This window comes from Gorilla gorilla, chromosome 6 (genome assembly GCF_029281585.2).
Source record: "Gorilla gorilla gorilla isolate KB3781 chromosome 6, NHGRI_mGorGor1-v2.1_pri, whole genome shotgun sequence".
Taxonomy (NCBI): domain Eukaryota; kingdom Metazoa; phylum Chordata; class Mammalia; order Primates; family Hominidae; genus Gorilla; species Gorilla gorilla.
This window is the reverse complement of record NC_073230.2, coordinates 144,157,449-144,185,364: the sequence shown is the minus strand read 5'-3', so window position 1 is coordinate 144,185,364 and position 27,916 is coordinate 144,157,449. Positions and strand designations below refer to the sequence as shown.

Here is a 27,916-nt window from a genome sequence, read left to right as displayed (position 1 = left end):
TCAAGGTTTCTCTCTGCTCTAAGATTTGGTGAGATGGGAATGAAAAGATTAGACAATGAGATGAATATTCTTTTGTTTTGGTTTCGACTGGGTGAAATTAAAAGCAAACTGACATACAGTAAATTTCTACGGTTTCCCCTGTGTATTTCTAGAGCTAGAGAGAAAAATAACATTCAGATCATAGGGGGGACCACTCATTACTGTCTGTGTTCCTATTTTACTCACCCAAACCTTGATTAGGTAACTGTCTTCTGAAATAATCAACCATATAATCATCTGGTTCATTTGGCCTTGTATCTAGAGAAGATGATAAAGATCATAGTAGCATGAAAATAACTCGCCCATTTACATTTCATATTTTTCATCTTTTTTCAAAGTGGAAAATGCTAGTAAATAACTTGTAGACAGTAGTTTAGTTCAATGAAATTAAAATAAGCAGTCTTCAAATGTTACAAATTTTTGTTGCATTTAAAAATGTTCATACCTTTTGGGCCAGCAATTCCTTTTCTAGGAATTTGTTATAAAGAAATAAGAAAACACACAAATAGAGAGTTATAAAGTTTTCACTGTTGTTTACAATAGGAAAAAATTTGGAAACAAAATGTAAGTTTAACACTGGGGGTGGCTTAATTAATAGAATGGAATACTTTGCCACCATTTATTTACATATAAAGAGGTTTATAATATACTGTAATTTAAAATTAAAAAGTAGGTTGCAAAATAATGCGATGATTATGTGATTCATTAACATGGTGTGTATGTGGATAAATATAGGAACGTGTTTAAAATAAATATTCTAAAATGTAATGTTTACTTTCTTTTGCTTATCTTTATTTTTAATTTTTGACATTAAAATGTTAACAAAAGAATACATAAAAGTTACTTATAAAAAGCCGCTGAATATGCCTAGCTGACCATTATCAGAAAAAATAAAATTTAAGTGAATTGACTATTTTAATTATAATAGTATTCTTCCCTTTCCTAGGCATGGTTCTTAGGTTCTTATCTCCATTTATATTTTTAATTATTTTGCTACATCATAAACTAAATGGATATATGAGTGTGTGTGTGTGTGTGTGTGTGTGTGTAATTAGGTTACCTCAAATCCTTTTGGGAAATAGGTAGATAAAAATGTACAATAAATTTATATATATATATATACACACACACATAAAAAATTAGGTATTTTAGATAAAATCAAAATATTGCTTAAATTATATGATTCCCCCCGCCAAAGGACCTCAACTAAAGATAAAATGACAGAATTAAGAAAAAAAAAAAAACAGAGATGCTAGAGAGTCAGTTAAAGATTCACATCAGACTTAGCAGGTTGCAGTAGAAGCCAATGAACAGTCTATGAACTAATTTCTCTCCTGGGCTCATCTTCTATTAAATTACAAAATGAGAGGAAAAAGATGGGTTTTAAAACATAAATGCCTTTCCCTTTGGGGGCAAACCTTTCAAAACCTTAGGGATAGCCCTCAAATATGTGGACCTCTCTATTCTCCAATGTAATTGACCGCTCCTTTCTCTCTGCTCCCTGGGAACCCTGAACAGACTACTGGCATTGTGTCTATGACACTGCACTTGGATTGTTGTTGTTTCTTTCCTGATTAAAGGATGAGGTCCTGCAGGGAAGAAATGGTATCATATACATTTAATATCCCTAGCACCAAGCACAGTGGCAACCTCCAAGTTGTGGCACCAAAAATTCTTAGTTGAGTAAATGAATTAATTGTTTATGAGAAGGTAGAAGCAGAATATTACCTTTCACATCAGAATTTGATTGTTTGTGTCTTTGCAGCAAATGTCCTCTATCATAAACCTAATGGAATGTAGAATCAAAGAAAACAATGCTATTTTATCAACATGAAATGGGGTATATTTCCTATATGATTTATGGTATTGTGCATTTTTAACAAATATTTCTCATTTCATCCTTACAGGTTTAGAATGACCAAAATTATCTTATAAATCAGAATCTTCTAATATTTTTCCCTACACTACTTTTCTCCTGCATCAATGAGTAGAAGAAAATATTGATACTATATTTTGGCAGTAAAGGGGGCTTAAAAATTTTCCACATCACATAGAATGTATTTATAATGAGAAAGAGACAAAAAAATGGTATTCTTATAATCTCACTTATTTAAATTAGAAGAACAAACATGGGAAGATAAAAGTGTGAAATGGGTGAAAAGATATAAAATTATGTAAAATATATAAACAGATTGCAAAACTGTGCTTATGTATAAAAAGATGAGGCTGGGCACGGTGCACATCTGTAATCCCAGTACTTAGGGAGGCCGAGGCGGGCAGATCACTTGAGGTCAGGAGTTCGAGACAAGCCTGGCCAACATGGTGAAACCCCGCCTCTACTGAAAAAAAAAAAAAATTAGTGGGGAGTGGTGGCAGTCACCTGTAATCCCAGCTACTTGGAAGGCTGAGGCAGGAGAATTGCTTAAACCTGGGAGGCAGAGGTTGCAGTGAGCCGACATGGCGCCACTGCACTCCAGCCTGGGCGACAGAGCTAGACTCCCTCTCAAAAACAAAACAAAAACAAAAACAACCCACAATAAAAGTAGACTATGAAATGGAGTTAAAAGCTCAAACCCATCTCTTCATATATATAATTGATTGGCAGCAAAAAAATGGGCAAAATCAGTATGAAAATGTAGAAAAATGTAAAAATCAAAATTTGATTATTGAAGAAAGGAAGAAACATTCTAGAAAAAATTACACAAATTTAAAAGTAGTGATATGCAATCACTAGCAAGACAAGGAGTGAAATCAGGCTGAAGAAAATTAGTAAGACTTGATTTGATAAACTCTTGTCATTTTTAGCTCCCATCTCTTAAGTGAAATGATTCTGTGAACCATAATAAACTGTTACATTCAATCCTACAGAAAAAATATCACCAGGTCAGTGATCTTATGTACATGAGCTACAATTTCTGACCACAGTAATATATAATTGTTTGTGCTGAAATTCTTCAGAATCAACAAGTAAGAGTGTCTTGGTGGGAAACAAAGTTAACTGAAATATTTTTAAAATAATTTACCAATATTATTTTAGGGATGTATTGATGTCTTCTTATAAGCAAACAAAGTAAGAAATAGTCAGTTCAAGAGCATGAATTTAAGTTGCCGTCAGCCATTTACCTGAGTGAAAGTGAGATTGTTCACTCTTTTTGTGAAAGAGGAGTAGGAATTTCAAGGTAAGTGACCACAATCTGCTATTAACTTATGGGCACACTTAGAATGTATGCAACTTTCTCAAAGCATTTGACCAAATGAAGATTATTTTCCATTTGGAAGTATCTAACATTAAATATAATGATTTCATACAATTTTAAAAGCTCCAATCAAGAAAGACGCAAATACATGAGCATTTAATATAAAGGGATTTATAATATTTTACATTAAATGTAGCTTGGATACGTGAGGAAAACCACTCCGTGGATATATTTATGAGAACTAAATAAATATGTGTCTTGCAATATATACATTAAAAAAAAATCCCCTAACAAAAACCTATTTTGGTTATTGGGTCCTGCAAATGACTTAACACAGGGGTATCAATGAGAGGATTTGTTTACCATAAAAAAAAATTTAATTCCTATTCATATTACATTCCTGAAATAATGTAATTCTAGAAGAGAGAGCAGAGGAAAAGGAGCATTACTCCTTTATAGCCATCTCTGCTCCCTGCAGTACTATGCCTCTGATGTTGGTCCTCAGGGGTACAGACTTAGGTATATCCACATTCACTTGGGATGACAGTGCTAAGGCAGGGCTCTCTTTGTCTCTTTCCCTGACCACATTCAGCTCTGCTCTTCAGACTAATCCAGTCAAACTTCTTCAAAAGGATAGTTGCAGAGGTCAGTGTTTAAGATTTTTTCTGACTCCAGTAAGGCTCCTCCTAGCTGTCTCTTTCTCCAGTTCTCTCTGGCAAACTAGTCAGTATTCAGTTTAGCTTGTAGCTACAATGAATCTACCAGTGTTGTTGCAGTAGGTAGCTAATCAGGCATCAGTGGGCAGGAGAGGGCTCCACCAAAACCCCACCAGGAATGTCAGGCATCAGGTGATGGTCAGGCGGTTGTTAACTGTCTCTCTAAAGTAATAATTGGTTGCAGCCAGCAGCAGGGAAAGGCAGTCTTTCTACAGATAGGAAACACCTGAGACTGGTGATCAGCCGCTTCCTGATGAGAGCTCAGGAGTGAGCTCAAGCATGCGCATTAAGAAACAAAATGGCCGAGTTTAACTGGTATGTGAACATTTTAAGATTTGACTCAGGGGCATAAGGCAGAAAAAGAGACTGAGGCAAGTTTTAGGGCAGGAGTGGAAGGCAAGAATTGATGTTGCTGCAGACCTGTAAGGATTTGCTGCTGGTAAGATAACTTCCACCAGTAATATATTTATCCTCCAGAATTTTTTTTTAAGCCATAATTGCACTGCTTTTGAGACTGTCCTTAAGCTTAACTTCTCTTTTTCTGGAAAAGATTAGGAGCTATCTGTTTTGTGACCTAGTTTTTCATCAGGGCAAAATTTATAAGGTATGGTTTATGAGCTGGGGATGGCGGAAATGGCACTCTTCCCTCCAAGTGATACCCTGCTTTAAGAGCTGAACTGTAGGTGGAGGGGAGGCAGTAGACTTAGGTTTCCTCCATTTGCCTCTCCCAGTGTGGAACCATCATTTTACAAACCAAGATAAGGGCAAGCAGAGCCCAAGAATGCTCAGTGGTGGAGCACCTGAAGTAGAGCCTCTGTCTCATGTACAGGGACTGGGAGAGGAAGGGAGCCCCCATCTCTTGTCCGCACTCACCTGACTTAGCAACAGACAGCAGGGGGAAGAATAAGACATACTGATATCCTGCCCCTCCTGGGATAGCCGTTTGGTAGCTCTCGGGAGAGGGAGCCCTAATTTCTTGTCTACACTAGTGTGGAGTTTCTGTCTTACTGAGCTGCAGAGTCGGGTGGGGTTAGGGGAAGAGGCAGTCTTGATTGAAATGCCACAGGCTCTCACAGTTTTTAATGAATTTTAGTAGATTTTCTTGAATAAATTTTTGTTTCATTTGCTGTATAACCTTAAGACCATTTCAGAGACTTTAAATATCTGTTGTTGTTTGTTGTTGTTGTGGATAATTTCACTAGTTTTGCTGGTGAATGGGTTTGCAGAGCTCTTCCTGTTATCATGGTAGAAGCTGATGTTCAGTACCACTGCTTTTATTTTTATGCCCTTATATTCCCAGTTAATTTTTCTTAGTTTTAATTTCTTTATTCTTGCTACCCTGGATGCATCTTTGTAAGCTTCCTCAAATACTTTTTAGAGTAAGGTAAAAGTATAAATGAAATTTAAATATGGTATCTTAATAAGGCCCACCTCTCATCTGTCAAAGATCTTTTGTGTTTTTATAAACAGTAAATAATATGAACACAATTTTAACTTCTCCTGGGGGAAAATTCGGGTATAAGAAGTATAAGAGAAAATAACTTGCCATTCTCTTTCATTCATTTAAAAAAACTTTAATAACTAAATTAATGAAGATTTACCTCTTGTGCTTCTCTGGCATTTTGGTGGCTTGCTATGGTAGAATTCCTTTCCTTCTTTGTTTTCAAATGTTTTTTCTAGTAAAAGAATCATACTTAAAATCAATATTTAATCAACATATCAAAGAGTACATATGCAGACCTGAAATTGTTTTGAGATTCCCACTTCTAAGAAGATGAGAAGTACTTTATTCCTCCCACTAAGTACAACCAAAAATTCTGGGTATTACATAAGAAGCTCTAAAAGATGGAAAGGAGAAGCAGACTAGCTAGAGAGTTCAAGGCCAGAAGAGTGGCATGATGATGAGTTCACTGGGTTTTCTCTTTGCTTCATATATTCTCGCTTTAAAGCTGGAGAGGCCGGCAACCCAGAAATGCCAATGAATGCAATTTAAAAAAATCCCTACATAAGCCTGTTCCTTCTAACCCAAGGATCAGGAGAGGGACAGCCTAAAGAGACCAAAACCTTTTAGATAGTTAACTGTTCTACTCCAGCCTAACACCACAGAAATGACTGTGACTCCCACACCCACCCATGCCAGCACAAGCCCAGTGGGAGCGCCCCAACCCCTTTTTCAAGGTAGTGTCAGTGAAGGCTAAGCAGGGGGCCAGGCAAATAAGCATGTGCAAAGATATTCAACATCGTTTAACTGTTATGGAAATACAAATTAAAACCACAATGAGATAACGCACTTGTCAGAGTGGCTAAAATAGAAAATAGTGACAATACCAAATTTTGGTGAGGATGCACAGAAAATGGATTACTCATAAACTGTTCTTGGGAAGGGAAAATTGTACATCCATTTTGGAAAACAGTTTGGCAGTCAGTTAAAGAATTAAACATGTATGTACCATAACTACCATACCACCTACCAATTGAACTCCTGGGTTTTTATCTCAGGGAAATGAAGACTCATTTCACATAAACCTGTACACTAATGTTATGTTCATAATGGCCCCAAACTGAAAACAACCCACATGTTCTTCAACAGGTGAATGGTTAAATAGGCTGTGGTAAATCCATATCATGGAATACTGCACAGAAATAAAAAGGAAGAAACTATGGATGTATGCATCAACTTGGGGGTGGGGGATAAGTATTCCAAGAAGTATGCCAACTGATAAAAGCCAATCCCGGCACGTTACATATTGTGTGATTTCACAGGGATGTGAAAAAACATTTGTGAATGATACATTTACAGAAATGCAGAACAGATTTGTGGTTGCCAGGGGATAACTGCAAGGTAAGGACAGGAGGGAGTGGGTATGGCTTTAAGAGGGCAATATGAGGGATCCTTATGGTCATGGAAATGGTCAGCATTTTGACTGCATGAATATAAATAGCCTTATTGTAACATGGCACTGTAATTTTGTAAGATGTTACCATTAGGGGAAACAGAAAACAGGGTCCCTGGCATCTCTCTGAATTATTTCTTACAACAGCAAGTTAATCAAAATTAAAAGTTTAATTTTTAAAAGTTAGAATTTAATTGGTATTATGTTTCATCTGTTTATTCTTTAAAAGTTAACATTTTTATAATGCTAGAAAAATATCTTGATAAAGATGCCTATACTCAAAATACGGCACATAATCAATATCTGACCATTGTAGGGATTCATTTAGTTTTTGAAAATGATCACACAGAGTACAAACTTGTTCTTTTTACTGTTATTTTTTACTCCAGAGGGTGTGTGTGTATGTATAACTGCCTGAATTGTGGGCATGGGTATGAATATTTATCCATGAGTGTCCTGATATACATAACTTGGGAAGAGAAGGTGTTTGTGAAATAAAGACTTGCATGGTATTTTAATAAACCCACTAGAATATTTGAGTATAATCCTTTAAAGTATTGAGAGTGGAGAGATGAGAGAGGGAGCGATTGGCAAATGGAGGGAAAGGGAGAAAGTGATGGCACAGGAGAGAATATGGGAGGAGGTAAAACACTTGTTCTTGTGCTATGTGATTGTTTAAAATTTTTTTGAATTTGGACTTTGTCCAAATTTGTTGTTCATGTCCCCAGAACCCATTCCCTCTTCTGGCAACTGTCTTTAATTTTGTTAGAGAATTTAATCCTACCCACTCTTCAGTTCTTGAAGTCTGGGTGAATCCTATGAGGGTTTGTCAAATAACCCAGGCTGATGCCAATCAGCACAGTCTATCCTGTTAGTCACAGTGAGTGATTTATGGGTTGACACATGTCTAAACCAGCCTGATAAGAATCATCTTTGCTTTTTTCCCTCTAGCTTTATTGAGGTCTAAACTGACAAATAAAAATTGTATATATTTAAGGTGTACATGATGTTTTAAGTATACATTTTGAAATTATTACCACAATCAAGCTAATTAACACACGTATCACCTCACATAGTTACCACTTATTTTGCTTTTCGTGATGAGAATACTTAAGACCCATTCTCTTAGCAAATTTCAAGTATACAATACAATATTATTAACTATAGTCACCACATTGTACATTAGGTCTTCAAAATGTATTCATCTTAAGGGAGGAGACCACCCCTCATATTGTCTTATGCCCAATTTCTGCCTCCAAAGAAAGAAGAAGTAAAAACTAAAAGGCAGAAATGAAATCCACAAGCAAACAGCCTGGCGCCGCACCCTGGGCCTGGTAGTTAAAGATCGACCCGTGACCTAATCGGTTATTTGCATAAAAAAGGCACTGTGAAGATCCCTATCCTGTTCAGTTTCTTTCTAATTACTGGTGTATGTAGCCCCCAGTCACGTACCCCCTGCTTGCTCAATCGGTTATGACCCTCTCATGCAGACCCCCTTAGAGATGTGAGCCCTTAAAAGGGACAGGAATTGCTCACTCGGGGAGCTCGGCTCTTGAGACAGGAGTCTTGCCAATGCTCCCAGCTGAATAAACCCCTTCCTTCTTTAACTTGGTGTCTGAGGGGTTTTGTCTGTGGCTCTTCCTGCTACACTCTTACAACTGCAAGGTTTATTTATTTATTTATTTATTTATTTATTTTGAGACGGAGTCTTGCACTATCACGTGGGCTGGAGTGCAGTGGCGCAGTCTCAACTCACTGCAACCTGCACTTCCCAGGTTCAAGTGATTTTCCTTGCCTCAGCCTCCCATGTAGCTGGGATTACAGGCACCCACCACCACACCCAGCTAATTTTTTTTTGTATTTTTAGTAGAGACAGGGTTTCACTATGTTGGCCAGGCTGGTCTTGAACTTCTGACCTCGTGATCCACCTGCATCGGCCTCCCATAGTGCTGGGATTACAGGCATGAGCCACCATGCCCGGCTACAACTGCAAGTTTATACCCTTGACTAACATCTCCCCAACCCCTGGTAATGACCCTTCTATTCTCTATTAGGTCAACTTTTTTAGATTTCACATAAAAGTGAGATCATGTAATATTTGTCTTTCTGTGTTTGGCTTATTTTATGGGGCATAATGTCCTCCAGGTTCAAAGACTAAATGATATTCCAGTATGTACACACACATACACATACACACACCCCTCATCTTTTTTGTTTTGAAATGTTTTTTAATTTTATTTTTATTTATTTTTTATTTTTATTATACTTTAAGTTTTAGGGTACATATGCACAACGTGAAGGTTTGCTACATATGTATACATGTGCCATGTTGGTGTGCTGCACCCATTAACTTGTCATTTAACATTAGGTATATCTCCTAATGCTATCCCTCCCCCCTCCCCCACTCCACAACAGGCCCTGGTGTGTGATGTTCCCCTTCCTGTGTCCATGTGTTCTCACTGTTCAGTTCCCACCTATGAGTGAGAACATGCGGTGTTTGGTTTTTTGTCCTTGTGATAGTTTGCTGAGAATGATGGTTTCCAGCTTCATCCATGTCCCTACAAAGGACATGAACTCATCATTTTTTATGGCTGCATAGTACTCTATGGTGTATATGTGCCACATTTTCTCAATCCAGTCTATCATTGTTGGACATTTGGGTTGGTTCCAAGACTTTGCTATTGTGAATAGTGCTGCAATAAACATACATGCGCATGTGTCTTTATAGCAGCATGTTTTATAATCCTCTGGGTATATACCCAGTAATGGGATTGCTGGGTCAAATGGTATTTCTAGTTCTAGATCCCTGAGGAATTGCCACACTGACTTCCACAATGGTTGAACTAGTTTATACTCCCACCAACAATGTAAAAGTGTTCCTATTTCTCCACATCCTCTCTAGCACCTGTTGTTTCCTGACTTTTTAATGATTGCCATTCTAACTGGTGTGAGATGGTATCTCATTGCGGTTTTGATTTGCATTTCTCTGATGGCCAGTGATGATGAGCATTTTTTTCATGTGTCTTTTGGCTACATAAATGTCTTCTTTTGAGAAGTGTCTGTTCATATCCTTCGCCCACTTTTTGATGAGGTTGTTTGTTTTTTTCTTGTAAATTTGTTTGAGTTCATTGTAGATTTTGGATATTAGCCCTTTGTCAGATGACTAGATTGCAAAAATTTTCTCCCATTCTATAGGTTTCCTGTTCACTCTGATGGTAGTTTCTTTTGCTGTGCAGAAGCTCTTTAGTTTAATTAGATCTCATTTGTCAATTTTGGCTTTTGTTGCCATTGCTTTTGGTGTTTTAGACATGAAGTCCTTGCCCATGCCTACGTCCTGAATGGTATTGCCTAGGTTTTCTTCTAGGGTTTTTATGGTTTTAGGTCTAACATTTAAGTCTTTAATCCATCTTGAATTAATTTTTATATAAGGTGTAAGGAAGGGATCCAGTTTCAGCTTTCTACATATGACTAGCCAGTTTTCCCAGCACCATTTAAAAATAGGGAATCCTTTCCCCATTTCTTGTTTTTGTCAGGTTTGTCAAAGACCAGATAGTTGTAGTTATGCGGCATTATTTCTGAGGGCTCTGTTCTGTTCCATTGGTCTATATCTCTGTTTTGGTACCAGTACCATGCTGTTTTGGTTAATGTAGCCTTGTAGTATAGTTTGAAGTCAGGTAGTGGGATGCCTCCAGCTTTGTTCTTTTGGCTTAGGATTGACTTGGCAATGCGGGCTCTTTTTTGGTTCCATATGAACTTTAAAGTAGTTTTTTCCAATTCTGTGAAGAAAGTCATTGGTAACTTGATGGGGATGGCATTGAATCTACAAATTACCTTGGGCAGTATGGTAATTTCTGCCATTTTCACGATGAAAATGGTGAAAATTTACCATTTTCACGATATTGATTCTTCCTACCCATGAGCATGGAATGTTCTTCCATTTGTTTGTATCCTCTTTTATTTCATTGAGCAGTGGTTTGTAGTTCTCCTTAAAGAGGTCCTTCACGTCCCTTGTAAGTTGGATTCCTAGGTATTTTATTCTCTTTGAAGCAGTTGTGAATGGGAGTTCACTGATGATTTAGATCTCTGTTTGTCTGTTATCGCTGTATAAGAATGCTTGTGAATTTTTCACATTGATTTTGTATCCTGAGACTTTGCTGAAGTTGCCTATCAGCTTAAGGAGATTTTGGGCTGAGACGATGGGGTTTTCTAGATATACAATCATGTCATCTGCATGGGACAATTTGACTTCCTCTTTTCCTAATTGAATACCCTTTATTTCTTTCTCCTGCCTGATTGCCCTGGCCAGAACTTCCAACACTATGTTGAATAGGAGTGGTGACAGAGGGCATCCCTGTCTTGTGCCAGTTTTCAAAGGGAATGCTTCCAGTTTTTGCCCATTCAGTATGATATTGGCTGTGGGTTTGTCATAGATAGCTCTTATTATTTTGAGATACGTCCCATCAATACCTAATTTATTGAGAGTTTTTAGCATGAAGCGTTGTCGAATTTTGTCAAAGGCCTTTTCTGCATCTATTGAGATAATCATATGGTTTTTGTCGTTGGTTCTGTTTATATGCTGGATTACGTTTATTGATTTGTGTATGTTGAACCAGCCTTGCATCCCAGGGATGAAGCCCACTTGATTATGGCAGATAAGCTTTTTGATGTGCTGCTGGATTCAGTTTGCCAGTATTTTATTCAGGATTTTTGCATCAATGTTCATCAAGGATATTGGTCTAAAATTCTCTTTTTTTGTGGTACCTCTGCCAAGCTTTGGTATCAGGATGATGCTGGCCTCATAAAATGAGTTAGGGAGGATTCCCTCTTTTTCTATTGATTGGAATAGTTTCAGAAGGAATGGTACCAGCTTCTCCTTGTACATCTGGTAGAATTTGGCTGTGTATCCATCTGGTCCTGGACTTTTTCTGGTTGGTAAGCTATTAATTATTGCCTCCATTTCAGAGCCTGTTATTGGTCTATTCAGATTCAACTTCTTCCTGGTTTAGTCTTGGGAGGGTGTATGTGTCAAGGAATTTATCCATTTCTTCTAGATTTTCTAGTTTATTTGCATAGAGGTGTTTATAGTATTCTCTGATGGTAGTTTGTATTTCTGTGGGATCGGTGGTGATATCCCCTTTGTCATTTTTTATTGCGTCTATTTGATTCTTCTCTCTTTTCTTGTTAGTCTTGCTAGCGGTCTATCAATTTTGTTGATGTTTTCAAAAAACCAGCTCCTGGATTCATTGATTTTTTGAAGGGTTTTTTGTGTCTCTATTTCCTTCAGTTCTGCTCTGATCTTAGTTATTTCTTGCCTTCTGCTAGCTTTTGAATGTGTTTGCTCTTGCTTCTCTAGTTCTTTTAATTGTGATGTTAGGGTGTCAATTTTAGATCTTTCCTGTTTTCTCTTGTTGGCATTTAGTGCTATAAATTTCCCTCTACACACTGCTTTGAATGTGTCCCAGAGATTCTGGTATGTTGTGTCTTTGTTCTCGTTGGTTTCAAAGAACATCTTTATTTCTGCCTTCATTTCGTTATGTACCTAGTAGTCATTCAGGAGCAGGTTGCTCAGTTTCCATGCAGTTGAGCAGTTCTGAATGAGTTTCTTAATCCTGAGTTCTAGTTTGATTGCACTGTGGTCTGAGAGACAGTTTGTTATCATTTCTGTTCTTTTACATTTGCTGAGGAGTGCTTTACTTCCAACTATGTGGTCAATTTTGGAATAAGTGTGATGTGGTGCTGAGAAGAATGTATATTCTGTTGATTTGGGGTGGAGAGTTCTGTAGATGTCTATTACATCCGCTTGGTGCAGAGCTGAGTTCAGTTCCTGGATATCCTTGTTAACTTTCCGTCTTGTTGATCTGTCTAATGTTGACAGTGGGGTGTTAAAGTCTCCCATTATTATTGTGTGGGAGTCTAAGTCTCTGTAGGTCTCTAAGGACTTGCTTTATGAATCTGGGTGCTCCTGTATTGGGTGCATATATATTTAGGATAGTTAGCTCTTCTTGTTGAATTGATCCCTTTGCCATTATGTAATGGCCTTCTTTGTCGCCTTTGATCTTTGTTGGTTTAAAGTCTGTTTTATCAGAGACTAGGATTGCAACCCCTGCCTTTTTTTGTTTTCATTTGCTTGATAGATCTTCCTCCATCCCTTTATTTTGAGCCTATTTGTGTCTCCACATGAGATGGGTTTCCTGAATACGGCACACTGATGGGTCTTGACCCTTTATCCAATTTGCCAGTCTGTGTCTTTTAATTGGAGCATTTAGCCCATTTACATTTAAGGTTAATATTGTTATGTGTGAATTTGATCCTGTCATGATGTTAGCTGGTTATTTTTCTCGTTAGTTGATGCAGTTTCTTCCTAGCATCGATGGTCTTTACAATTTGGCATGTTTTTGCAGTGGCTGGTACTGGTTGTTCCTTTCCATGTTTAGTGCTTCCTTCAGGAGCTCTTTTAGGGCAGGCCTGCTGGTGACAAAAATCTCTCAACATTTGCTTGTCTGTAAGGTATTTTATTTCTCCTGCACTTATGAAGTTTAGTTTGGCCGGATATGAAATTCTGGGTTGAAAATTCTTTTTTTAAGGATGTTGAATATTGGCCCCCACTCTCTTCTGGCTTGTAGAGCTTCTGCCGAGAGATCAACTGTTAGTCTGATGGGCTTCCCTTTGTGGGTAACCCGACCTTTCTCTCTGGCTGCCCTTAACATTTTTTCCTTCATTTCAACTTTGGTGAATCTAACAATTATGTGTCTTGGAGATGCTCTTCTCGAGGAGTATCTTTGTGGTGTTCTCTGTATTTCCTGAATTTGAATGTTGGCCTGCCTTTCTACAGTGGGGAAGTTCTCCTGGATAATATCCTGCAGAGTGTTTTCCAACTTGGTTCCATTCTCCCCGTCACTTTCAGGTACACCAAGCAGACGCAGATTTGGTCTTTTCACATAGTCCCATATTTCTTGGAGGTTTGTTGGTTTCTTTTTATTCTTTTTTCTCTAAACTTCTCTTCTCACTTCATTTCATTCATTTGATCTTCCATCACTGATACCCTTTCTTCCAGTTGATCGAATCAGCTACTGAGGCTTGTGCATTCATCACGTAGTTCTTGTGCCATGGTTTTCAGCTCCATCAGGTCCTTTAAGGACTTCTCTGCATTGGTTATTCTAGTTAGCCATTCGTCTAATTTTTTTTCAAGGTTTTTAACTTCTTTGCCATGGGTTCGAACTTCCTCCTTTAGCTTGGAGTAGTTTGATTGTCTGAAGCCTTCTTCTCTCAACTTGTCAGTCATTCTCCATCCAGCTTTGTTCCGTTGCTGGTGAGGAGCTGCGTTCCTTTGGAGGAGGAGAGGCACTCTCATTTTTAGAGTTTCCAGTTTTTCTGCTCTGTTTTTTCCCCATCTTTGTGGTTTTATCTGCCTTTGGTCTTTGATGATGGTGATGAACAGATGGGGTTCTGGTGTGGATGTCCTTTCTGTTTGTTAGTTTTCCTTCTAACAGTCAGGACCCTCAGCTGCAGGATTATTGGAGTTTGCTGGAGGTCCACTCCAGACCCTATTTGCCTGGGTATCAGCAGCGGAGGCTGCAGAACAGCGGATATTGGTGAACAGCAAATGCTGCTGCCTGATTGTTCCTCTGGAAGTTTTGTCTCAGAGGAGTACCCGGCCGTGTGAGGTGTCAGTCTGCCCCTACTGGGGGGTGCCTCCCAATTAGCCTAGTCGGGGGTCAGGGACCCACTTGAGGAGGCAGTCTGCCCGTTCTCAGATCTCCAGTTGCGTGCTGTGAGAACCACTACTCTCTTCAAAGCTGTCAGTCAGGGACATTTAAGTCTGCAGAGGTTTCTGCTGCCTTTCGTTTGGCTATGCCCTGCCCCCAGAGGTGGAATCTACAGAGGTAGGCAGGCCTCCTTGAGCTGCGGTGGGCTCAACCCAGTTTGAGCTTCCTGGCCGCTTTGTTTACCTACTCAAGCCTCAGCAATGGTGGGCGCCCGTCCCCCAGCCTTGCTGTCGCCTTGCAGTTTGATCTCAGACTGCTGTGCTAGCAATGAGCAAGGCTCCATGGGTGTAGGACCCTCTGAGCCATGCGCGGGATATAATCTCCTGGTGTGCTGTTTGCTAAGACCGTTGGAAGAGCGCAGTATTAGGGTGGGAGTGACCCGATTTTCTAGGTGCCATCTGTCACCCCTTTCTTTGACTAGGAAAGGGAATTCCCTGACCCCTTGCACTTCTTGGGTGAGGCAATGCCTCGCCCTGCTTCGGCTCATGCTTGGTGCGCTGCACCCACTGTCCTGCACCCACTGTCTGACATCCCCAGTGAGATGAACCCGGTACCTCAGTTGGAAATGCTGAAATCACCTGTCTTCTGCGTCGCTCACACTGGGAGCTGTAGACTGGAGCTGTTCCTGTTCAGCCATCTTCGCTCTAAAATCCCCCCTCATCTTTTTTATCCATTCATCCATTGATAGACACTTGTTTCTGCATCTTGGCTATTGTGAATAGTACTGCAATAAACATGGGAGTGCTAATATCTCTTTAGCATCTGGATTTCCATTCTTTTGGATAAATACCAGAAGGGTGATTACTGTATCATATGGTAATTCACTTTTAAATTTTTTTGAGGAAACTCCATATTGTTTTCCATAATGGCTGTACCAATTTACATTCTCACTGACAATGTATAAAGGCTTCATTTTCTCCACATCCTTGCAAACACAATTTTTTTAATTTTTTGACCAAGCAGGTGTGAGATGATATCTCACTGTGGTTTTTATTTGAATTTCTCTGATGATTAGTGATGTTGAACAACTTTTCATATAATTGTTGGCCATTTATATGTCTTCCTTGGAGAAATGTCTATTCAAGTACTTAGCCCATTTTAAAATCAGCTTAGTGGGTTCTTTTGCTATTAAGTTGTAGGAGTTCCTTAAAAATTTTGGAGATTACCCCCATTCAGATATATGATTTGCAAGTATTTTCTTCTATTCCATAGGTTGCCTTTTCCTGCTATTAAATATTTTCTTTGTTGTACAGAAGCTTTTTAGTTTGTTATAGTCCCACTTGTTTAAGTTTGTTTTTGTTGTCTATGCTTTTGGTGTTATAGCCATGAAATTATTGTCAAGATCAATGTCATGGTGCTTTCCCCTATGTTTCTTCTAGGAGTTTTATGGTTTCGGGTCTTACGTTTAAGTGTTTAGCCCATCTTCAGTTGACTTTTTGTGTGTAGTATAAAGGTCCAATTTCATTCTGTTTTATGTATATATCCAGTTTCCCAACACCATTTTTGTTTCTTTGATACAGGGTCTCATTCTGTTGCTCAGGCTCGAGTGCAGTGGCCCAATCATGACTTACTGCAGCCTTGACCTCCCAGGCTCATTGATCCTCCCACCTCAGCCTCCTGAGAAGCTGGGACTATAGGCGTGAGCCACCATGCCCGGATAATTTTCTTATTTTTTGTAGAGGTGGGGTCTCACTCTGTTGCCCAGGCTGGTCTCGAACTCCTAAGCTCAAGTGACTCTCCTGCCTTGGCCTCTGAAAGTGTTGGGGTTACAGGTGTGAGCCACCACACTCAGCCACCAACACTATTTTTTCAAGAGACTATCCTTTCTTCATTGTGTATTCTTAGCACCCTTGTCAAAGATCAGCTGACTGTATATGCATGGTTTTACTTCTGGGCTTTCTATTTTGCTCCATTGTGCTGTGTGTCTGTTCATATGCCAGTATCATATACTTTTGGTTATTGTAGCTTTGTAACATATTTTAAAATCAGGAAGTGTGATGCCTCCAGCTTTGTTGTTCTTGCTCAAGTTTGCTTTAGCTATTCAGGCTCTTCTGTGGTTCTATACAAATTTTCGTACTGTTTGTTCTATTTCTGTGAAAAATGTCATTGAAATAGGTATCACATTGAATTTGTAGAGAGCTTTGGGTAGTATAGACATTTTGACAATATTAATTCTTCTGATTCATGAACACAAAATACTTTCCATTTATTTGTGTCTTCAATTTCATCAACATTTTACAGTTTTCACTGAACAGATCTTTCACCTCTTTGTTAAAAATGTCAATATCTGCATTTTTGAGAGAACTACTATATAGGAGGATGTCTCAACCAGACTTAGTATAGTGAGGATGTGAGGCTGGATTTCTATAGTCATTTTAACACCAAGAGAAGAAAGTCTGTCTGAGAATGGAACCAACCAAGAAAAGGCAGAAATGAGATGAAAGCAGGAGAAAAAACCCTCCAGGATCTTAATGACATCATTTGAGCCCCTGATTTAAGCCATGACAAAAGCCAGCCTTGTCCCTAGACTTTTTATTTAGCAATCCAACAAATTTCCCTTTTGACTAAGCCATTTTGGAAGGATTTTTTGCCTCTTGCAATGGAGAGAGTCCTAATACATCTTCAAAATATGGTTTAGTAGCTAGAGAACAAAATTAAGTTAACTGTTTTACCATTGTCCTCATGGAATGGAAACTCTAATCTCCAGATGCTCAGGTCCCAAATTCTGGAGACCACCTTCTTTCCTGTCTATTTTTCAATCTTATAAACATGTCATCAGCAAATTCTCTTAACACTATCTTGAAAATATATCTAAAATCTAATCACTTCTCATTCCCTATACTAGTATCACCTTGGTGCAGCCACCACTTTTATCTTGCCTGGGTTATTATAAGAGCCCCCTAATTGGTCTCCCTTATGGGTCATCATTGTACTCTTAACAGCCAAGGTGACCCTACTAACCACTTGAGGCAGATCATGTCATTCCTCTGATCAAAGATCTCCAAACTCAGAGCAAAAACTGAAGTCCGAAGCCTACCAGGCTTTACATGACCTGCTCCTGCAACCTTCAAAGGCTGTCTGATTTCATGTTTTACCATTGTTCTCCTTGTTCATTCTTCTCTAGCCACATTAGCTTCCTTGGTCGTCCTAGAAAATGACAGACATGCTCCTTCCTCAGGGCCACTGCACTTTTAGTACTCCTGGCCTGGGAAAAGATACCCCTGGATTGTTCCAAAATGTTCACTATTATATAATTATCCTTCCCCACCCCATTGATGTTGAACTTGGACATATGTCTTAATTTGGCCAGTGGAATGTTAATCAGAGGCTTTAAATAGATTTGCATGGTTTGTCTTGCCCTCTTGAACTCTTGTGATTGGCCATGAGCAAAATATGCCCTAGCTGGCTGCTGGTCTGGGTGAAGAAAGAAAGGTGAAATAAACCTGAACACAACCCACAATTAGGAGCTAAGTTTGGCTGATTTCTGATTAGTTCAGTAGAGCCACTGCTGACCTTCAGATTCATGAACAAGAAAATACATGTTTGCTATTGTAAGCCATTGATAGTCTGAGGGTGTTATGCATTAAAATCTGAAAACTACAGAAATTGATATGCAGAAGTAAGATGCTGTCCTAACAAAACCTAAACTATGTCATAGTCATTGCTTTTGTGACTGGATAGTAGGTAATTAGGAAAATATAACAGAAAAATAGTGACACATTCACAAGAACATGGAAATTAAATAATACACTCCTGAACAGCCAATGGGTCAGTAAAGAAATTAAAACAGAAATTTAAAAATATCTTGAGACAAACAAAAATGGAAATACAACATATCAAAACTTATCAGATGCAGCAAAAGCAGTTCTAAGAGGGAAGTTCATATCAATAAACACCTACATCAGAAAAGAAGATCTTTTGAGCTGGGGCTGAAAAAAAAGGAAAAACAAGTTCTGAAATACACAACCTAGTGTTACACTTCAAGGAACTAGGAAAAGAAGAACAAACTAAGCATGGAGTTAGCAGAAAGAAGAAAATAATATCAGAGCAAAAATAAATAGGGACTAGAAAAACAATAGGAAAGACCAATGAAATGGTTTTTTGTTTTTAAAAAAAGAAACAAAACGGACAAATCTATAGCTAGACTAAGAAGAGAGAGAGAGAAGACTCAGATAAAGTCAGAAAAGAAAGATGAGACATTATAACCGACACCACAGAAATAGGATCATAAAAGACTACCATTATAAACAATTATATGCCAACAAATTAGATAACCTAGAAGAAACAAATAAATTCCTTGCTACGTATAACCTACCAAGACTGAATCATGAAGAAGCAGAACATCTGAATAGATGAATAATGAGTAAAGAGATTAAATTAGAAATAAAAAGTTTCCCATCAAAGAAAAGCCGAGGACCTGATGGTTTGACTGCTGAATTCTACTAAACATTTAAAGAGGAACTAATATGAATCCTTCTTAAACTCTTACAAAAAATTGAAGAAGAGGGAATATTTCCAAATTCATTTAATGAGGCCAGCATTTCTCTGATACCAAAGCCAGACAAGTAAACTACAAGAAAAAGATAACAGACCAATAACCCTGATAAGCATAGATGCAAAAATCTTCAACAAAATACTAACAAACCAAATCTAGCAGCACAATAAAAGATTATTCATCATGATCAAGTGAGATTCATCCCAGGAATACAGGGATGGTTCAACATATGCAAATTGATAAATGTGATACATCATATTAGCAGAATGAAGGACAAAAACCCTATGATCATCTCAATATATGCAGAAGAAAGCATTTGATAGAATTCAACATCCTTTCATGATAAAAATGCTCCAAAAATAAGGTATAAAATGCATGTACCTCAATACAATAAAGGCCATCTATGACAAACCCAAAGCTAACATCATACCCCATGGTGAAAACTTGAAAGCTTTTCCTCTAAGATCAGGAACAAGACAATGATGCCCACTTTTACCACTTCTATTCAACACAGTACTGAAGTCCTAGCCAGAGCAATTAGACAAGAGTAAAAGGAAGAAGTTAAATTGTCCTTGTTTGCAGACAACATGATCTTATATATAGAAAACTCCCATCAAAGAACAGAATTTAAAAATTCAGTAAAGTTGAAGGATAAAAAATCAACATACAAAATCAGTAGTGATTCTATACAAAGTATAATTAATAACAAGCTATCTAAAAAACAAAAAAGAAATCAATAACATAATTCCATTTATAATATCTACAAAAAATATGTAGGAATAAATTTAACCAAGGAAGTGAAAGACCTGTATACTGACAATTATAAAACATTGATAAAAGAAATAGAAGAAGACATGGAATGTCTTCTATGAAGAAACGGAAAGATATCTTGTGCTCATGGATCAGAAGAATTAATATTGTCAAATTGTCCATACTACCCAAAGTGATCTACAGATTCAATACAATCTCTATCAAAATTCCAATGGGATTTTTCAGAGAAATAGAAAACAAATTCTATAATTCATATGGAACCACAGAGGAGCCGAACTAGCCAAAACAGTCTTGAGCTACATGAACAAAGCTGGAAGCTCACACTGTCTGACTTTAAAATATACTATAAAACTACAGAAATCAAAATGGTATGGTACTGGCTTAAAAACAGACACATAAACCAATAGAATGAAATAGCCTCAAAATAAATCTGTGCATTTATAGTCAATTGACTTTTGACAGAAGTGCCAAGAACACACGATGTGAAAAGGACAGTATCTTCAATAAATGCTGTTAGGACAATAAGATATCCACATGCAAAATAATGAAATTAGACTCATCTCACACTATGTACAAAAATCAACTAAAATTGGATTAAAGACTTAAATGTAAGACTTGAAACTATAAAACTACTGAAAAAAGTATAGGGGAAAGGCTCCATGACATTGGTCTGGGCAATGATTTTTTTGGATATGAACTTGAAAACACAGGCAACAAAAGCAAAAACAGATACATGGGATTACATCAAACTAAAAAGCCTTTGTACAGCCAATGAAACAATCAACAGAATGATGAGACATCTAACGGGATGGGAGAAAATATTTGCAAACCATACATCTGATAAGGGGTTAATATCCAAAATATATCAGGAACTCAATAGTAAGAAAACAAATAACCTGATTAAAAAATGGGCAAAGGCTCTGAATAGATACTTATCAAAAGAACAAATACAAATGGCCAACAGGTATATTTAAAAATGCCCTACATCACTAATCATCAGAGAAATGCATGTTAAAACCACATATGGATATTACCTCATGCCTGTTAGAGTGGCTGTTATAAAAAAAAAAGATAATTAGTGTTGGAGATGTGGAGAAAAGGAACCCCTGTACACTGTTGGTGGGAATATAAATTAGTACAGCCATTATGGAAAACAGTATGGAAGTTCCTCAAAATATTAAAAATAGAACTATTATCTAAACTAGCAATCCCACCACTGAGTCTATATCTTACAGGAAAGGAAGTCAGTATGTCAAAGAGATATCTGCACTCCCATGGTCATTGCAGCACTATTCACAATAGCCAGTGTATGGAATCAACTTAAGTGTTCATCAACAGATAAATGGATAAAGAAAATGTGATATGTAGCACGATGAAATACTATTCAGCCTTTAAAAAGAAGGAAATCTTTTCACTTGGAGTAATATAGATGAACGTGGAGGACATTGCGTTAAGTGAGATAAGCCAGGCACAGAAAGATCATGTTCTCACTTATGTGTGGAGTATTAAAAAAAAATGCTGAATTCATAGAAGTTGAGAGTAGAATGGTAGTTACCAGGGGCTGCAGGAGTGAAGGGGTATGGGTTGAGCAGGTGTTAGTCAAAGGATACAAAATTCCAGTTAGATAGGAGGAATAAGTTCAAGAGATCTATTGTGCATCATTGTGACTACAGTTAATAACAACGTATTATACTGAAAATTGCTAAGAATAGATTTTAAGTGTTTTCAGTGTTCTCACCACAAAAATAAGTATGTGAGGTAATGAATATATTAATTAGCTCAATTTCACCATTCCACAATGTGTACATATTTCAAAACAATGTGTCATATACAATAAATATATATAATTTTTACTTATTAAAAATAAATGAATTGAAGAATGATGACACAAATTATGTAGAAGTGATACGTTTAGTAAAACTGTCTCAAGTGATAGTTTGAAAGACAGAAAATCTGCCGGATAGACTTGGGTCACTGGAAAAAGAGGTTTTGAGGTAGACTATTAACAGTGTGTGTTAGGGATTATATTGCTTGGTTTAACCTTGTATACTCCGGGTTTTCAACATAGGATCTTGCCTGGGTATTCTCTAGCCCAAGCAAATGAGAAACATGTGGAACATAACTGAACTCAACCTGTAGCCTGAATCCAAGACCAGTTGACCCTACCCATGTCTAACAGAGCCAACCGGCAGACTCATGAGTGAGAAAATAAAAGTTTGTTGTAAGCCACTGAGGTTTTAAAGTTGTTATGTACCAAAAAGCAGTTAATATACCTAGTATCTACTTGGCTTGTTCCTCATTTCCTTTGAGTTCTTACTTAAGTATTTATCTTTCACTTTGGTAGCCTCTATCCCAAACTGCAGTCTCCACCTAAACTCTTTATTCCCGCTCCTGCTTTAATTTACTCCTTAGGCACTTATCCCATGTAACACATCATGTATTTTACTTATCTTCTTTATTTTGTATCTCCCCCAGCCAGAATGTAAGATAACAAAGGGAAAGCTGTTGTCTCATTTTGTTCACTGCTCTATCCCCATCACTCAGCCAGTGCCTGATACGTAGTTGGAGCTCAATACATAGTTGAATAATAAATGTATAAATTAAGCAGTCAGGTGATGTATGTTAGGCTACCACCTCTGTCACTAACAAGTTGTATGGCTTTTAAGAAATAATTTCATCTCTATGGATCTTAACTATTCTCATCTATAAAGCAAGGATGTTAGAATAAGAAACCCTAAAGTTAAATAATTCTATGATTTAAAATATCTACATAGTTAGAAAATAAATGATGATACAATAATTACATATCTGCATTTTTTTTGCCTGATTATTAGTCACAATAAGAACAGTACCTACACAGCATATCCACATATAAGCAAAAATGTTCAGTCATACCTGAGAAGTTAATTTGAGAAGGTAAGTCAGAGAGTCAATGGATTCTGAACTGTCAGAGCCTCGGCTACTACAAAAAAAATAATTTTGGTTTATACAGTGTTTTGGTGGCATCTTAAAATTTCATCTGTTGCTTTTATTTATCTTATTTGAATGGTTGAAAAGTTCTAATTATAAGAAGTAGCCGGGCGCAGTGACTCATGCCTGTAATCCGAGTACTTTGGGAGGCCAGGGCAGGTGGATCACCTGAGGTCAGGAGTTCGAGACCAGCCTGACCAACATGGTGAAACCCTGTCTCTGCTAAAAATGCAAAAATTAGCTGGGCATGGTGGCGCTTGCCTGTAATCCCAGCTACTCAGGAGGCTGAGGCAGGAGAATCGCCTGGGCCCAGGAGGCGGAGGTTGCCGTGAGCTGAGATCGTGCCATTGCACTCCAGCCTGGGCAACAAGAGTGAAACTCTGTCTTGGGGGGGAAAAAAAGAAGAAGAGGAAGAATGTTTACAAAGGTTTAGTAGTTCTAGACAGCTTAGAGGGTTTTTGTTGAATGTGTGGAGAGATATAAAGGTTTGGGAATGTGTTAATGGAATGTAAGCTCCAGAAAAGTAGGATTTTTTTTTTTCTGTCTGGCTCACTGGTGTATCACCAGAGTGGAAATAGTGCTCGGCATATAGTAGGCACTCAAGATTTGTTAATATGTTAATGAATAAATGCTGTATCAGGGGAGTTTCCTAGATGTCATAGGTATCATTAGCTCTTAAAATTCATTTATTTTTATATCACTATATCCATTCTACATAAAGCAATGCAGCACCATATGAAACATAGTACCTCAAGAAAAAAGGGTCAAACAAATCTGTTTCTAATTGTAATCATTTAATGCAGTGGTAGGCAAGTTTTTTTCCTTGAGAGCCAATACAAGAAAGAAAATATTTCTGGGTTGTATTTTTTATGTATTATTTTAAAATTAATATAATTTATGTTTTTAGAAAAGTTCTAGGTTTACAGAAAAATTGAGCAGGTAGTACAGAGTTCCCTTACACATGCCCCCATTCCCTGCATAACTTCCTAAATTATAGTATGTGGTAGATTTGTAAATTAGATATCTGATAGTATATGGTACATTTGTTACAATTGATTAAACAACACTGATACATTATTAAAAATTATAGTTTACCTTAGGGTTTACTCTTGTGGTATACATTCTATGAGTTTTGACAACTTTATAATGATATATATCCATCATTACAGTATCATAAATAGTAGTTAAACTGCCCTAAAATTCCTCCGTGTTCCATCTATTCATCCTTCGTTTTCCCAGAACTTTTGTCAACCCAGTGTCATATAGCTGGGATCATATAGTATGTGGCCTTTTCAGACTTACATTTTCCACTTAGTAATATAAATTAAAGTTCTGCCATATATTTTTATGGTTTGATAGCTCATTTAAAAAAATCACTGAATAACATTTTATTGTCTGAACATATGTTTCTTTATCCATTCACCTACTGAAGGACATTTTGGTTGCTTCCAGGTTTTGGCAATCATGAATAAAGCTGTTATATGAATGCAATTGCTGGATCAAGTGTTGAGACTATGCTTAGCTTTGTAAACTGCCAAACTGGCTTCCAAAATAGATGTACCATTTTGCATTCCCACTAGCAAAGAAGGAGAGTTCCTGTTGCTCCTCATCCTCACTGGCATTTAGTATTGTCACTACTTTGGATTTTAGCTATTATAATAGGTGTGTCATGATATTTCACTGTTGTTTTAGTCTGCAATTCCCTAATGAAAATGATGGCAAGCATCTTTTATTTTTATTTTTTTTCAGGTTTCAACCGTCTTTAGACTTACTAATTTTTTTCTTTCATGGATCATGATTTTGTCATATCTAAAAAGTCATTACCAAATTCAAGAGAATTTAGATTTCCTCCTATGTTATCTCCTAGGAGTTTTATAGTTTTGTATTTTACATCTAGGTCTATAATCCATTTGGAGTTAATTTTCATGAAAGGTGTAAAGTTGCTTCTAGTTCACATTTTGCCTGTGGATGTCCAGTTGTTCCAGTAACGTTTGTCGAAAAGACCTTATTTCTCCATTTAACTAGGGATTTTTGTTGCTCTTTTTTCAAACACCATTGACTATATTTATCAGCGGTGACAAATATATTGGATATATTTCTGGGTTCTCTATTTTGTTTTATTGGTCTATTTGTCTGTTCTTTCTCTAGTACTGCACTGTTTTAATTATGTAGCTTTATAGTAAGTCTTAAAGTCAAGTAGTGTAGGTCCTTAGATTTTTGTCCTTCTTCAGTATTTTGTTAGCTATTTCAGGTCTTTTACATACCCACACAAATTTGAGAATTAGTTTGTCTATAGCCACAAAATAACGTTCTGGGATTTTGATTGGAATTACATTGAGTCAAAAATCATGCCAGGAGGAACTGACATCTTAACAATATCATCTTCCCATCTATGAACACAAACTCTCTCTCCATTTATTTAGATCCTCTTTGATTTCTTTCCTCAGAGTTTGTAATTTTCCTCATATACATCTTTCACATATTTTAGTAGCTTTAATCCAAGTATTTTAAATTTTTGTGCTAGCGTAGATGGTGTTTTTTTTAAATTTTAAATTCCAGTTGTTCGTGGCTGGTATATTGAAAGGCAATTATATATTAACCTTTTATCTTTAAATCCTTCTATTATTATTAGTTTCAGGTTTTTAAAAAATTCTTTGATATTTTCTACATAGATAACCATGTCCAGTGTGAACAAAGATAAATATTTTAACTAAATTAAATTTAAAATACAACTTATCAATATTTGTAGAATGGTGCACAAGCAGTGCTTAGAGGGAAATTTATAGCATTGAATGCATATATCAGAAAAAAAGAAAGCTTTAAAATGAACAATCCAAGTGTCCACATTAGGAAATCAGAAAAAGGAGAAATAGAGACCTAATGCAAGCAGAAAAAAAGAAGTAATTTAAAAATCAGAGAAACTGAAAACAGGGAATCAATAATCAATGAACACAATGCTGCTGCTTTGAAAAGATCAATAAAATAGATAAACCCCTGGCCAGGTTAACCAAGAAAAAAGAAGGAACCCAACTTGCTAACATCAGAAATAAAAGAGGGGTCATTGCTACTGATGCTATGGAAATTAAAGAGATAAAGAAGGAATACTAACAACTGTGTCCTCACAAATTTTATAGCTTAGATGAAACAGACCAGCTTCTTGAAAGACACAGTGTACCAGAACTCACACTGGGAGAGATATAGATCTAATAGATAGATATATAGATCTATATATCAATTAAAGAAATCGAATTGATAATTAGTGACCCTACAAAACAAAGCACAAGTCCCAGATGGTTTATTGTGGATTCTACCAAACATTTAAGGAAAAAAAATACTAGTTTTCTAAAATCTGTTCCAGAAAATACAAACAGAGAGAACACTTACTTTTTCTAAAAGGCTAGCATTATCCTAATACCAAAAGCAGACAAAGATACTGTAAGAAAGAAAAACTACACCAATATGTCTTATGAACACAGGTGCAAAAGTCTTTGAGAAAATATTAGCAAATTGAGTCCAACAAGGAATAAAAAGAATTATACACCATGACCAAATAGGATTTATTCCAGGTATGCCAGGTTGTTTCAACATTCAAAAATCAGTTGATGTAATCTGTCACATTAACAGGCTAAAGCAGAAAAAAAAATTATATCAATATATTTTTGACATAAAGCATTTGACAAAATCCAACACATATTCATGACAAAAACTCTCAGCTAACGAAGTAGAGGGAATCTTGTTCAACTTGATATCTACAGAAACCTAACAGCTAACATCATACATAATGGTGAGAAACTAGATGCTTTCCTGCTTTGAGGACAGGATAAGGATGTCTTCTCATAGCACTTCTACTCAGTATCATACTGGAAGTTCTAGCTAATACAGTAAGACAAGTACTATAATAAGGTTCAGCACTTATGGTTTGTCCCCACCCAAACTCATGTTGAAATTTGATTCCTAATGTGCCAGTGTTGGGAGGTAGGGCCTAGCGGGAGGTGTTTGGGGTCATGGGGGTGGGTCCCTTATGAATGACTGGGTTCTCACTCTTGTGAGACTGGATTAGTTGCGGTGATGGATTCGTTCCCACAAGAGTGGGTTATTATAAAGCAAAGATGTCCCTTGGGTTTTTGCCTCTTCGCCTGTGTCCACTTCCCCTTTGACCTTCTCTGCCATGTTATGATGCAGCATGAAAAGCCCTCACCAGAAGCTGAGCAGGTGCTACCATCATGCTTCTTGTACTTCCTCACCTGCAAAACTATGAGCTAAATAAACCTCTTTTCTTTATAAATTACCCAGTTTTAGGTATTCTGTTGTAGCAACATTAAACAGAGTAAGACAATAAGAGAAGCAAATAAGAAGCTATACAGATTGGTAAATAAGAAAACTCTCTGGGTTGTATTTTGGAAATAAGGAAACATACAAATATATGTGTGCATGCATATTTTTATAACTACAGTAATGTGTATACACACATATTTATGTTTTTAAGCATATTTTAATTATCTACCATTAAATATTTTCCTTTTTTGGCTAAGAAACTACATAAGTAGTTTATTATATTTACCACAATATCTGATTCAATGTGCATTAGAAAATATTTTTTCATTAAACAACATACCTTTTAAAGTTGCTTTATCTTTTTTATATTAATTGTAAAATATTGTTTGTCCTAGTGGTACTACTGTATTCTCTATAAGCAAATATTTTCCATTGCAAATCAGAAAATGTATCAATGCTTTTAAATCAAAGAAACTTCTACATTTCCTTATTTTGAAACACAATGCTTCCTTTTTCAGCAGCAGCTATAAAAGGAATTTAAGTTTCATTTGGAAAATTTCTCCTCTGCACTCACAATTTCAGTTCCAATGGATTTTATTTTACTTCGCTTCTCAGATACAGCTACAAGGTGCTTATAAAATGGCCTTCCAGGTAAATTTACTTATCTTTATTTCTGTGTTAGATCCAGCTTAAAGACAGCCAAAGGCAAGAGGACAGGCTGAGGTTAATTCATTGTAGGCCTTAAACTCCTCATTTGTAATATGGAAACTCCTAAAATTATATAGAAGGCTGC

General features: G+C 37.0%; 1 protein-coding gene across 5 annotated transcripts in view; it reads right to left on the bottom strand.

Moving 5' to 3' along the window:
• Window positions 1–27,916, bottom strand: part of AGBL3 (AGBL carboxypeptidase 3) — a 149,057-nt gene that overhangs the window by 53,648 nt on the left and 67,493 nt on the right. For 4 of the 5 annotated variants that reach the window (XM_055347160.2, XM_055347161.2, XM_055347162.2 and 1 more), the window contains 4 exons: window positions 22,774–22,840; window positions 5,554–5,628; window positions 1,768–1,825; window positions 226–297 (listed from right to left, as the gene is read on the bottom strand). In XM_055347160.2, the coding sequence (XP_055203135.1) occupies window positions 226–297; window positions 1,768–1,825; window positions 5,554–5,628; window positions 22,774–22,840 (272 nt within the window). The remainder of the gene's footprint in view (window positions 1–225; window positions 298–1,767; window positions 1,826–5,553; window positions 5,629–22,773; window positions 22,841–27,916) is intronic. The other variant, XM_063708776.1, reaches the window with a different exon arrangement.